This window comes from Sciurus vulgaris (assembly GCF_902686455.1).
Source record: "Sciurus vulgaris genome assembly, chromosome: 14".
NCBI lineage: Eukaryota > Metazoa > Chordata > Mammalia > Rodentia > Sciuridae > Sciurus > Sciurus vulgaris.
In genome coordinates, this window is record NC_136475.1 from 76550001 (window position 1) to 76563965 (window position 13965).

The following is a 13965-nucleotide window of genomic DNA, read 5'->3' on the forward strand; positions in this document are numbered from 1 at the left end:
CAATCATGAAATTCATTCAGAAATATAAGAGGCCCAGAATAGCCAAAGCAATCCTTAGCAAGAAGAGTGAAACAGGAGGCATCACAATACCAGACCTTAAACTATATTACAGAGAATAGTAACAAAAATGTCATGGTATTGGCACCAAAATAGACATGTAGACCAATGGTACAAAGTAGAAGACCCAGATACAAACCCACATAAATACAGTTATCTCCTACTAGACAAAGGTGCAAAAATATACATTGGAGAAAAGATACTATTCAATAAACGGTGCTGGGAAAACTGGAAATCCATATACAGCAAAATGAATTTAAATCTCTATCTCTCACCCTGCACAAAAATCAACTTAAAGTGGATCAAAGACTTAGGCACTAAAACAGAGACCCTGTGCCTACTAGAAGAAAAAGTAGGCCCAAATCTTCATCATGTGGGCTTAGGACCAGACTTCCTTAACAAGACTCCTAAAGCACAAGAAGTAAAATCAAGACTCAATAAATGGGATGAATTCAAACTAAAAAGCTTCTTCTCAGCAAAGGAAACAATCAATAATTTAAAGAGAGAGCCTATAGAATCGGAGAAAATCTTTACCACACGCACCTCAGATAGAAGACTCATCTCCAAGCTACATAAAGAACTCAAAAAAACTTAACATAAAAGAGTAAATAACCCAATCAGTAAATGGGCTAAGGAACTGAACAGACACTTCACAGAAGAAGAAATACAATTGATCAACAAAGATAGGAAAAAATGTTCATCATCTCTTGCAATTAGAGAAATGCAAATCAAAACTGCTCTAAGAGCTCATCTCCCTCCAGTCAGAATGGCAATCATCAAGAATACAAGCAATAATAAGTGTTGGCGAGGATGTGGGGAAAAAGGTACACTCCTACATTGTCAGGGGGACTACAGATTAGTGAAACCACGTTGGAAAGCAGTAAGGAGATTCCTCAGAAAACTTGGAATGGAACCACCATTTGACCCAGCTATCCCAATCCTCCATTTATACCCAAAGGACTTAAAATCAGCATACTACAGTGATGCAGCCACATCAATATTTATAGAAGCTTAATTCACAATAGCAAAACTATGGAATCAATCAAGATGCCCTTCAACAGATGAATGGATAAAGAAAATGTGGTACATATGCACACCGGAATATTACTTAGTCTTAAAGAATGAAATTATGGCATTTGCAGGTAAATGAATGGAACTGGAAAGTATCATGCTATGTGAAATAAACCAACCAAAAAACCAATGGCCAAATGTTTTCTCTGATAAGTGGATACTGATCCCTAGTGGTGGGTGGGTAGGGAAGAATGAAGGAACTGAATTGTACAGAGGGGAGGAAGGGGTAGGCTGGAATGGGTAGGGAAGGGAAGGATGGTTGATTGTGAGACAGACATTACCCTATATACATGTCAAAAAAATAATAAAATAAAATAAAAATTATAATTCAATCTCATTCATGAACACATAAGAAAAAAAATTTAAACAAATGTTAGCAAAGTCCAGCGATATATAAAAATAAAACATACCATGATCAATTTGATTCTAACTCAGAACATATAGATGGTTCAATATTATCAAATCTATTAATATAATTTAACATAATAATAAATCTAAGGGGGAAGAATCACACTTGATTATTTTAAGAGATGCTGAAAATTCTGTTACAAATTTAATATTGATTTCTGGTTAATATGCCCAATGAATGGAAACTTATGACTACTTCCTTAATGTGACCACACATTATATATACATTTATGTATCACTCCCAAAGGCCATCATCAACCTGAATAAGGAAACCTTCATTTCCCATTGCTTTCGGGAACACTGAGACTACTGTCATTAGAAATATGAAAACATATCCAACTTCTTTTGTAAGAGAAATTAAAATATCATTTCTCATCTGTGACATTTACAAAAATTCGAAGGTCTAGATACACACTCAATTATTGAGTTGTAGAAAAATGGCATTTTCATATACATATTTGGTGGGGATGCAAAAATGGTATAATCCTTAAGGAGGAAGATTTAATAATAACTAACAAAATTGTATGTGGGTTTATCCTTTGACCCAGAAATCCCCAGTTCTGCGATTTTATCCTAAGCTATGTTTTTCCAACAACACGAAAGGACGTACATAGCATACAATTGATTGCCCATGACAGCATGACTCATAATAGCAAAATATTAGAAAGAAGCTAAACTCCCATATCAGGAGACTGGTGAGACACATATGATACATAATAGAATAGTCTACAGTTGGAAAAAATTGAAGATCTCTGAACTTACATAGTTAATTTCATGATATGCAGTTTAGTGGGAAAAATCAAGATGCAAAAAAGTATATAGATGGTTATCTTTTAAGATAAAGGAAAATAAGAATACACATTTTCAAAAAACAGAAGACGTGAAACTGGTTACCTACCTTGGTGGTAGAAATGGGATGGAAAGGCTAAATAAGGGGAAAGAAATTCTTTGAGTATATCTTTTCATATGATTTTGACTTTGGAATCATGTTAACATTTTACATATTCAAAAAATAAAGTGATACCAACAAGAAACACTAAACAATATTAACAGACAAGTTTAACATGTCAATTCCATAATCATAATGTAGAGGGGAATAAAGGGGAAAAAAGGTGTAATCCAAGTGATTTTGAACACAGTATTTCTACTAGACATACCAAGAAGGCTGGGTTCCAAGAACAAAAGAATGGCAAAGAAATCCTGACCTTTATTTGTTCAGGATTGTTTCAGTGTTATTTTCATAGCAATTCCAGTATTATAGGATTTAGAAAACGAATAAGTGCATCAATACATTTTGTAACTTAGATATGCACTGTGGGAGAAGGATAATATAAGTATAAAATAGGTGAAGGAGATGAAAAAGACTAATTCTGACTAAAGTTAAAGATATCTGCATAAATTCTCTGTATTTTTTTCCTAAGAAAACTATATTTCTAAGCTCTTGTCACCCAAAGGGCCTAGACATAGACTCCAGCAGCAATAAACATTCGTAGCACAAAGACCTTGGTTCCTAAACAGCAGCCTTTACCAATTGGAACTTTGAAGAAACAGCTAATTCCAGGAGTGGAAAATATGAGGTTAGCCATATTCCACAGGAAATGGAATATCTTGTATAATGAAGTTCAAAAGTGTTTGAAAATTGAGGGCAGAGGAGTCCCCTTGAAGGGGCTCTCACTGGACAAATCTGCCGTAATAACTTAGGAATAAACATAAAAATGAAATCAGAAAGGATGGCACATGCTTATAATTCCAGCTACTCAGGAGGCTGAGGCAGGAGGATTGAAAGTTCAAGACCAGCATGGGCAATTTAGTAAGACCCTGCCTCAAAATAAATTATATATATATTTAAAAAAAAGACTGGGGATGCATCTCTGTATAGAGCACTTGCCTAGCATGTGCAAGGTCCTGGGTTCAGTCCCCAGTATGCATGATGATGGTGAAGATAACGATGATGATAGAAAAGGAAAAGAAAATTACGACACACTGATTAATAAGAGAGTCTCAAATCCATTTCATATGAAAAAGATAAAACACGAAAGTAGAAGGGAGACTAGTATAGTAGAAGAAGGGGACCAGGGAGAGGCAGGAGGGGAAGGAGAGGGAAGTACGGGGACTGAAGTTGACCACATTATATTGTGCTCATGTCAGACTATGTAGTGACAAATCCCACTATTACACATAACTATAATGTGCCAATAAAGACTTGTTTGAGAAAGAAGACACACACAAAGGGAAGGTGGCCGTATAAACATGCAGGCACAGAACAGCATCATGTATTTACAAGCCAAGGAACATCATGGGATGTCAGCAGACACCAGAAGCTTGGAAGAGGTAAGGAGACACCCTTCCCTAAGCCTTTAGGGGAATGTGGCTCTGTCAATACCTCGATTTTGGACTTTAAACCTCTAAAACTATGAGAAAATAAATATCTGCTGTTTTAAGTCACTCAGTTTGTGGTGATTTGTTTCAGCAGCCCTAGGGAATGAATACAATGAGCAATGTTTGACCTTGCATTTTTAATTGCTTCATAATATACCTGGAAAAGCATATTATAGTATAAAATAATAATTATAACTAAAATATGCATTTATTTTGCTATTATTCTATATGTTTTTATTTTTCAAAAAAAATAATAAATTGAGTCCATCAAAAAATGTTTACTTGAAAGATAGAATCTGGTCTAATGGGTCTGTTCACTTGGGTGTCCTTCCTGAACTTTTCAGAATCTTTTAGGATCAAACAAGATGACACATAAAAATCTTTGGTAAACTCCAGAGTTATAAACAGAATTTGATGATTTTAGAAATATGTATTAAAAACCAGCCTGATGGTAAAAGATAAGACCAGTCAATTCACACATAAAGATATACAAATAACCTTAAAATATGAATAATGATTAATTTCACTCATAATAAAAGAAATGGAAATTTAAAATTTAAAAAATATATTTAATTGAACTCCCCTACGAGAGAAAGGAATTCCATTCATGGAGGAATGTCAACTAATGATAGAAGGTAGAAAGAAGAATAGAAGCAAAAAATCTCCATTTTATACTCACTCTGGTAATAATTCAGGCAAGAAACATCAGTGGGAAAATTGCAGCACGCTGATTAAAAAGAGAGTCTAAAACCCCTGGGAAAACCCACTGTGAAAGTGGACAGTCACATGGGCTCACAGTATCTTTCTGCAGATAGTTTATGAATCACAAAGAGGGGAGTTACCTTTATAAGGAAGAAATTTGGCAGGCACTACCTTAGCCAAATTATCAAATTTGACATCGCCAATGAGGGAATTCACTAATATCACTTGTGTCCCCTACCTGGATGCACACAGAGGACACGATATGAACTATGCTGGATTTCTGCCCAAAGAGTTTAATCTGATTTTAGCAAGATGCCTATAATCTAGCAACGTGGGAGGCTGAGCAGGAGGATCACAAGTTTGAGGTCAGCCTCAGCAATTTAGCAAGATCCTATCTCAAAATAAAAAATAAAATGGGCTGGGACATAGCTCAGAAAATGGACCTTGGTTAAACCCCCAGTACCAAAGAAAAAAGAAAACAAACACACACGCACAATTTGGATGGATCCAATTTAAGGTGTGTGGGCATGTCCATGTACAACACACCCCCACCAACACACACACAGCCTAATTTCTTAGAGACACAAAAGAAAGAAACAAATAAAAAGGCTAAAGAATTATTCTAGATTTAAAGAGACTGAAGATACAGGACAAATAAATGCAATGTGTAGTCTCTGATGAATCTAAAAAGCAAGGACTGAAAAAAAAAAGTCTATTGACTCACTACATTATCAGATTAACAGAGCAAATTACACAATCAACTCAATAAATGACTAAAAAGGACTAGACAACAATTCCACATCCACTTACAACTTCCAAAAATTTTCTTTGCAAATTAGGTAGCTGCAGCCATCAGCCCAGATGGTCAGGGCTTGGTTAATAATTGCCATATTCTGGATTTTTTGTCCCTGCTTCCAACTCAGGACCAATCAGAGAAAGCCAAATATAGCATAAGATGCCAACCTGTGCCCCTCACCTCCCGTGTCCCCGCGCCAGCAGCCTGCAATCAGAGCAGACCCGAAGCTTTCCTACTCCCCAGCCTGTCTTTGGGTCTCCACCAAAAGGCGAATTATGGAGCTAGCTCTGGCAAGCTCTGAATAAATAGCCTCTGTTTGTTCTCATTTGATGGTCTTCACTTACTTTCACAAAATTGAGAATTTCACCCAGCCAAAAAAAAGTCACCATAAAGATAATGGAAAGACCACTTTGGAGTGGGAGAAAATATTTGCCACCAAATATCATCACCAAAGAACCAGTGCGCAGCACACACGGGGAACCTCTGAAAGTCAATGGAAAAAGACTCGAGTAAAGAAAACTGGGAAAAGACCTGAAGAAAAGAGGAATTTAATGATTGGGAAGCATGAAAAAAATTCCTTAGCTTCTTCACTAATCGGGAAATGCAACAGCCTGAGCAAGCCCTGTTCATCTCCCCTGAGGCTCCTGGGGGCTACTGGCTTGTCCCAGGTGAGCAGCAGGATTGGGGGGGCGGGGGCGAGCAGGCCAGGTCTCTGCCCCAGACCTCTCTACCTCTGGAGCTCAAGTGTCTTCCTGCTCCACACCCCGGCATCTCATCTAAAGAGGTTGAAAGTCATGTTTAGGGACCCAAGAGTATAAAGATTCTACCTTCCTAATCCAAGGAAGAATCAGAGAGGGGGAGGAGAGGCTCATGACGGTCAGCGCCAGGAGGAACGCAAACCCAGCTGTAGCCCACATAGTTCTGTCAAGGCTTAGAGCCTCTTCTAGAATTTCTCATCCTGATCTATCTTCCTGTGTCCTTTCAGCAATAAACAAAGCCCATCAATAGTAATAGTAATGATCAAAGCGCTATTTTCATTTTAAAGATGTGAAAAATCAAGATTCAGGGAGGTAGAAGAACTTGCCCAAGGCCACACAGCACCAAGAGCTAGAACACAGGTCTTTGGGACTCTACACCACGGCTTTCTCCCCTACCATGGTACTGCAGGTTGACTGCATTTCTTACCTGCAATTCCCATCCCCCAACCTCTGGGACACCTAACCCTGGTCACTTTGCAGACAGGTCCCACCTCCCATCCAACAAGAGACAAACCAGCCTTCTTGTGTTCTAACTGTTCCTTTTGTGCTTTATCTCATCGAAAGGGCACACCATGCTCCCAAAGTCCGTGCCTAAGCAATAGAGGACACCGGCAGGGCCAAGGCATCGGCTATCTCTGAGCAGAAGGCACGCTTACCTTGCCCCAGCAGAAGCAGCCCCACGAGGAACACGCCTGACCACAGCCCCATGTCAGATTGCTCCAGGTGTCTCAGGCCTCTGGGTGAATGGCTTCCTTCCGCAGGTGGATGGACTAGGACGCCTCCTGCTGCTTTTATGCTCCTCTGTGATCTGATAGTGCACCTGTCATAAATTTTACTGTGTTCACCTTTGAAAAGGGGCAGAGACTGGCTGTAAATGATAAATATTAACAATGAGGCAGAGGAATGAAAACACGTTATAGTCACAGACTATAGCACGTTATAGTCACAGACACCAGATCCCCACAGCTGCCTTCATGCAGCCTTCCGTGGTGACAGATGACCAGAAATCATCAGTAGCTGATGCCTTCATGCAGCCTTCCATGATGACAGGTGACCAGAAATCAACAATAGCTGCTGGGGAGTGTAGACCTGGAAATCCCAGATGCTGGGCTGCAATTCCAAATCCACCACAGCCATGGGAACTTGGGCATGTCCCCTAACTTGGCTTCAACTTTCTCAACTGTCAGTCAGGAGATAAAAGACCCAGGAAGTAAAAGTGTTCTGTAATAAATGTAAACCATAAAGTCCCCTCCAAATAGGGACCAAGTTCTCTTCTTAGTCCGGAACCTAGTTCCACCATGTCTTGGGAGTGTCACCAGGTTCTCTGGTGTATATGACACAGGGAGGTTTGTTTGTCCCCCCCTCCTCCAACCCACGAGTGACTGATAGCATTGGGCCCATATGCACACCACACATTTATTGTCTGCGTGTTGAATTGGGAGTCGCAAGCCAGGGAGGTGAGCTGTGGAGCTGAGTTTGACACAATCGGCAGTTTCCTTTGGGCACATGAAGTCAGGAATGTTGGATGGGGTCTAAGTGGGGCAGACAGAACTGTAATTGAAAACCCAAGTGACAAAATTCCTTGAGGGTGAAATTTTCACTTTTCCCCACCAAAAAAAAAAAAAAATTGTGGTTGATATGCAAAATTATGTTTAAACTGTCCTTGACTTGTGGCCACCCTGTGACAGCAGGACTGAGAGTCTGACTCCTAGGATCTGGCTTGGAGTCCCAAGCTGGTTCTCATTTCCCATCCCACATCTTGTCTTTATGACCAACCTGGACATTTTTCTCATATTTGAAAAATCAGAGTTATAGTTCTGTAGTCTTGAGTCAAAAGTGAAGTGGGCAGCCCTTTATTCCTACAGCCTGGGTTATTGTCTTCCTTTCTCAGCTGCTCAGTAAAATATGACGTGGGTGATCACTAATGTAGCCATGCCCCATGCTGAGCCTTAGCCTCAGGACTGCATGGGGCTCTTGGGTCATGGTAGGACGTGGTCACTGACACACTAGCCCCAGGGCTGGTGCTGGAAGAAGGCAGCATGCACAGAAAAGGAAGAAGAAAATGTACCTAAGGTCAAGGTCTACAGGGATTGTTTGAGCACAGATGCTTCTAAGTACCTGGACACTTGTCTGCTTTACTTAACTGCCCACACGTTCAATGAGAGCCACAGCATCTGTCTCTCTGGTAGGATGTCAGGAGTCCAGCCAGATCCTGCCACCACCAGCTTTGAGGAACATCACTGAACCTGCTTGGATGGAGTGAACATCCACAGGTTCCCACTCATTCGTAGTCCAGTTGGAGATGGGCGGGGAGGATGCCGGCTCAAGCGCAGAAGCAGCCTGCCCTACACTCGCTTCTGTCTCTGCACCTCTGCATGGCCACCATGGTCCAACTGGGCTGGCCACATGCCAGACTCTAACCTCTTTACATTTAGAAAAATTGAGAAATGCCTTTTTAGAAACAGTTTTTAATCTCTGAGAGACACTGTGGTATAAGACAGACTGAACTGCCTTTTAGATTGAAGGAGCTTGGAGTCCCATCAATGTATCCAGCAATCCTCATCAGCTGTGAGTGCGGGGAAACAGCAGCACTTCACGGCCACTCCTGCCGGGCACCATGGTGGCCCCTTGACACGTGAACTTGAGTGACACCTGCTTTCTATGTGTCTATGAAAATAAGGGGGCAAGTAGTCATCTAAAGCCAGAGACAAACTCTGTCACTTGTCCATAAACTTTGTCTTCTGATTTTCTGTTAAGGGGACAGTTCCTGGATAAACTAAGATGCTCCATTGCAGATTTTGGGGACAGAGCCAGGTTCATGAACTCCCTCCCAGATGAAGGATGGCAGTGCATGCCTTGCTCTGAAGGCTTCTAGGAGACTGAAAAGCGGAGCAGCAGCTGTTTTCCAAGAATCCACAAGGGGGCGCTAGACCAAGCCTCTAGCTCAGGGCCTCCATGAATTAAAACAGGATGGGCCTTAGAAGAGAGGGTTATAACTCATTATTAGCCAAAGAATTTAACTTGGTGAATTATTAACTCACTGGGGAAAAAAATGAAATAGAACACAAAATAGCTGAGGGTAAGTAATGTATTAGGGAAACTTGGTACAGCCACATGTAGTGAGATCATAAGTATCTCTTAAGGAGGGTCATAGTCAAAAATATTTGAAAGCCACTATCTTATTAGTGGATACACAAAGAATTCCCCAGACTATGAGAAAAATAAGACTTAGATTTTTTTTTTTCTTCTGGTTAAAGGTGCAACTAGCCACAATTCCCTCGTGCTAGAGAATAGCTAGAAGCAATGCCTACAATGGCTCTGGGCCTCAGGAAGAAGGGTAAGGACAGGTTATGAGAGCAGAGTGTAGGTCAAATGACCCTCTCATCCCCTTCCTTCAGCAAGGAAAAGCCAGGCCCTCATGCCTAACTGAGCAGTAACCCCATGACAGGAAGTGTGCAGTGGCCTGTCATCTTGGACGGGAACCCACTGGTGCCTGTTTTCCAGCACAAGACCTGGGCACCCGTGTGAGGGAAACAGCGTCCAATGCTGGTAATGGGGCTGACTCAGGTGACCTCAGGCAGTGTTTGCTTACAATCAAGATGGTGAAACAAGAAGCGCTTTACTGAGGAGTGAAGAAGCATGAGAGAAAATGAGGAAGGGGGCCGGGGTTGTAGCTCAGTGGGACAGCACATGCCTCGCATGCACCCGGCACTGGGTCAATCCTCAGTGCCACATAAATTAAAAAAAAAAAAAAAAAAAAATTGTGCCCCTCTAAAACTAAAAAACAACAGTTTTTTTTAAAAAAGTGAGTGAAGAAGGGACCAAAAACTAGTTCTAGGGAAAAAAACACAAGTTTTAAATGTCATATCCTTGTTAATGAATAGAGAAAGACTGACAGAGCAAATCCCTACAGAAAAGATGGTGAGTGCCTGAGAGAAGACACTCGGCCTGCCTTGACCTTTGCTATATCCCTAGCATCTAGCACTGAATGAATAAATAACCATCCAAATGATAATTAAATAATAATTATTATTCAGTAATAATAATTAAAGTCAGAGTAAAGGAAAGAGGTCAAGAATACTACAAAAACCCACTTGCAGAACATACTAGAAAAATAAAAGGAAAAATATAAATCTTGTTTTAGGTTAGAGAACTGAGGAGAAAGAGAAGTACATTGCTCTCAATACCATGAAGCAGGATGAGAACAGACAGTGGAAAACACTGACGTTCACGGTCATGGCTCTGCCCTAAGGTGACTGTCATCCCCCACATGGTGGTTCTCCGTGTTGGCTGCATGTTGGAGCTACCTGGGGAGATTTTCAAAAGTGCCTGGGGTTCACCCTCACAATCTGATTTAGTTGGTCCAGAGTGCGACTTGAGCATCGGTTCTTTTTAAAGATTCTGATGTCCACCCAGGGCTGAGATGCCAGCCCAGTCAGGGCTCTCAGAGGACCACCAGGCACCCAGCACTCTGCTGCATCTGCAAGCCACAAGTTCACCAAAGCAGGACAGGCTATTGACAGCAGGCAAGCTCAGTCTGACCTGGCGACCCCGCTAGGGAGGAAACTCATGGGATTACATGGGGTGAGATGCTGGGACTTATCTCTCAGACGTCAGGGGGTGGATGAGCAAAGTGCTGGAATCTGGTGCCTGGAGAAACCCAGGCCCCCGAGACCAGGATGATGCTTTTCACCTGCAGTTGCTTCCTCTTCCTTCTGCCCGGGTTCCTTAGCTCTGAGATTGGGCCATGTGCAGAGCAGGCCCTGGGCACTGGGGAAGGGGTGAGATGAGCCTCACTTCATGGCCCGCTTTCTACCCAGCCATTAGCTCTGAGAAGGGCACCGTCTCTGGCTCACTGCCATTTACAGGTGGGGGCATGTGAGGCACTGGCAACCCAGGTCCTGACACTCTCCAAGTCACACAGACACTGACTGTCCCTTTTTCTCTCCTTCACCTCCCACCCTCTCTGAACTCTGAGGGGCCCCCAGAGCCCTATTAGCGCTGACTAGGAATTTCATCAGTCGCGCTTCCCAACCTGTACACCTGCCAGCTCACAGATGATGTGGACATTTGTACAGCACAGCCAGTCAGCAGAAGAGGCTAGCTTTGGTCGGAGATGAACAGCTGAGGGATTGAACAGCTCTAGGACCCTCCTGTCAGTCCTGAAGGGCTAGAGGGGTCAGTGTCTTTTCCCACCTGTAATCCTTAATGCACCTACAACCAGGTTCAGAGTTAGGTAGCATTTGGTGAGCACCGGCTAGGTGCCAGACCTCTGGCCATTCAAGCTAATGAATGTCTCATTTAATAGCAGCTGCCTTCCTCAGGGGTTAAAATTCCTAACTAAGGTCACCCAACAGGAAGTTGAAAAGAAGGTTGTGGTCCAAGTCTCTGCCTCCACATCCATGCAGCTCTCTCCAATGTGACTGGGAGATGTGCCAAGTGAAATGACTTTAGTTGCCCTTCAGGAGGGAAGCCCAGGCAAGGCTCTTGACCCTGAACTGGTGAGGATGGTCTTTGGTTCAGGTGCCCAGTTCAGTAGCAAAGTCTGGCAATGTGACCCTTCTCTCCTGGATCCTGAGTCTGAGGGACCCATTCAGGTGATCAATGTGCAGCCTGGGCACTGGGGCCCTGGCAAACCGAGGAAGGAAGCATCACTTCTGCGGGTAGAAGACCCGTAACACTGTCCTCCTTGTTACCATCCCAGAAGGACCAGAGAACTAGACAGGACCCTCTGACCCCTCAAAGTTGGATGGATGGACGGATACCCACTGTGTCTCCCCTTCTCCCTCTTCTTGGGGACAATCCCACCCTGTGGCAGTAAAACAACAGAGACTGGATCAGAACTGACCAGAGAGTACTTTGACCTAGTCCAGTCCTCCTCTACTCCAACTATACAGAGGGGGAAACTGAGGCCAAGAGAAGCAGAGCTAGTCTGTGACTAAGAGCCTGAACTGGGTTTAGGACCCCCGGATCCAAGCCCAGTGATCCTTCCCGCTCCTCTTCCAGGGCTGAATCATCAGTAGCATCGTGGCAATGCTATTTTACTCCAGTTTTGCAGAAAAGAAACTTAAAACCCGGAGAAGATTAGTAACTTGTCCAAATTGCTCAACAATGAAGGGTTGGGCCCAGAGCTCTTGCCTCTGCACCACAGCCCAGGGTGACCAAGTTCAAGCCACAGAGACTCACTCAGCATGCACCCTGTGCTAGCAGACACCAATAAAAAAGCCAGAGCCCACTCCCATCTCCACTCTGGGCAGGGGTCTCCTAGAGACAGGCTGGTGTGACTAGGGGGCCTTGCGCATGGGGAGCTCATCCCTGGATCTTCCAGAATCAAGGTGCTCTGCACCCAGCATGTCCTGCTCCTGGTGGCAGAGCCAGGGAGAGCCCTGGGGCTAGAAGTGGTGTAGAATTTGATGCTCTATCTACAGGAGATCCTGCAGGAACTCCTACATGGCTCATCTTTCCCTCACTCATCTCCCTCTGCATCCCATCTGGGGGAGCAGCAATCTGTCCTTCAAATCCAAAGGGAATAAGCAAGACTCCCAGTCTATCCACAGAAATCACACCCAGAGGGTCCTGGTTCCCACAGCCCCAAGCAAGCATCCTGAGCTGACCTGCCTCCCTGGCCTGCATTCAGAACAGAGTGCTACCCAGGAAAGCCTTCTCTGGACTCAGGGCCTGGGGAGGAGCAAGAGCTCTCTAGACCCGTCCAGGGCAGCTTACCTGCAGGGGACAACACTCCATCTGCACCTCACGCACAGCTGCTGTGGAGTGGGGCCTCCGGACTTTTGGCTGTGGGGCAGGGGATTGCTGAGGCATGACGTCACAGCTTGGTCCAGAGCTGGGCTGTTGACACCACTAGACACTCGCATGTGGGTGTTAATGGCTTTGGCAGTGATGTACAAGCGTGTTTGCTTAGCCAGCTCCCTTTCAGTCACTGTTTTCAGTCACTGTTTACGTTTAATGGCACCACCTGGGGAGAGAGCTGTGGTGTGAGAGTGGGTGGGGAGAGGGTGAGGGGAGGCTGGGGCTGGACTTCTATCCCCAGGGCCCTGCTGCAGACCAGCTAGCAGGCTTGGCTGGGCAGAAGGATCTGTGCTGAGCTTCAGCCACCTGGGACATCAGGGCTGGACTGGGCGCCTTGCTGAGGAGTTTGTCACCTCAGGTTGTTTTCCAGCAGACTCCATCGTGAGGGATTGTCCACGCACCTCTGCTTCCAAGCACCACTGGCCAACATCAGCCTGCCCATGGCTTCTTTCTTTAGGGATTCAGGAACAGCCTGTTCCTAACTGGAGGCTGACACTCAGAAGAGGAAACTGAATTTTCAAATTTCACATGTTCTCCATCCTAATCCATGCATATTTTCATATTATGACATCCCTGAAAATAGGCCCTGTCTTTTCATCTATAGAAATGTCTAGAAACTTGTCGCTCAGAGAGCAGGTGATAAAAGCCAGATGTTTAGTCCTGGTTTTTGTGCCCCAAAGGTCCGTTCCCTTCATCTAAGAGACAGCACCTCCTCACTTTCGTTCATTCGAGTGTGGTCCTTATTGACTCTCAGGCCTCCCAGGAGCCTGTGGAGTCCTGGATGGCTCCTTCTGCCCCACATTCACTTTCTTTACTTTGGGACAGAGCCACCTTGGGCCAGGTTTCCATTGTTCCCCTCTGTTGACAGTGAGGCCCATGTTTCCTGATTCGTCATGAGGCTCCCAGTTCCTGCACTTTGCCACCACTCACCTGGATTCCGGTAAGGACTCCTGCAGGCTCACCACCCGTCCATCCTCCACCCTCCAC

General features: G+C 43.9%; 1 protein-coding gene across 1 annotated transcript in view; it reads right to left on the reverse strand.

The window, feature by feature from the left end:
* PLB1 (phospholipase B1) overlaps positions 1 to 13622 on the reverse strand; it is a 138197-nt gene extending 124575 nt beyond the window's left edge. The window contains exons 1-2 of the mRNA XM_079110503.1: positions 12895 to 13622; positions 6828 to 6991 (exon numbers count right to left, since the gene is read on the reverse strand). Of these exons, the coding sequence (XP_078966629.1) occupies positions 6828 to 6991; positions 12895 to 13043 (313 nt within the window). The 5' untranslated portion in view covers positions 13044 to 13622. The remainder of the gene's footprint in view (positions 1 to 6827; positions 6992 to 12894) is intronic.
* Between the last annotated feature and the right edge of the window lie 343 nt (positions 13623 to 13965).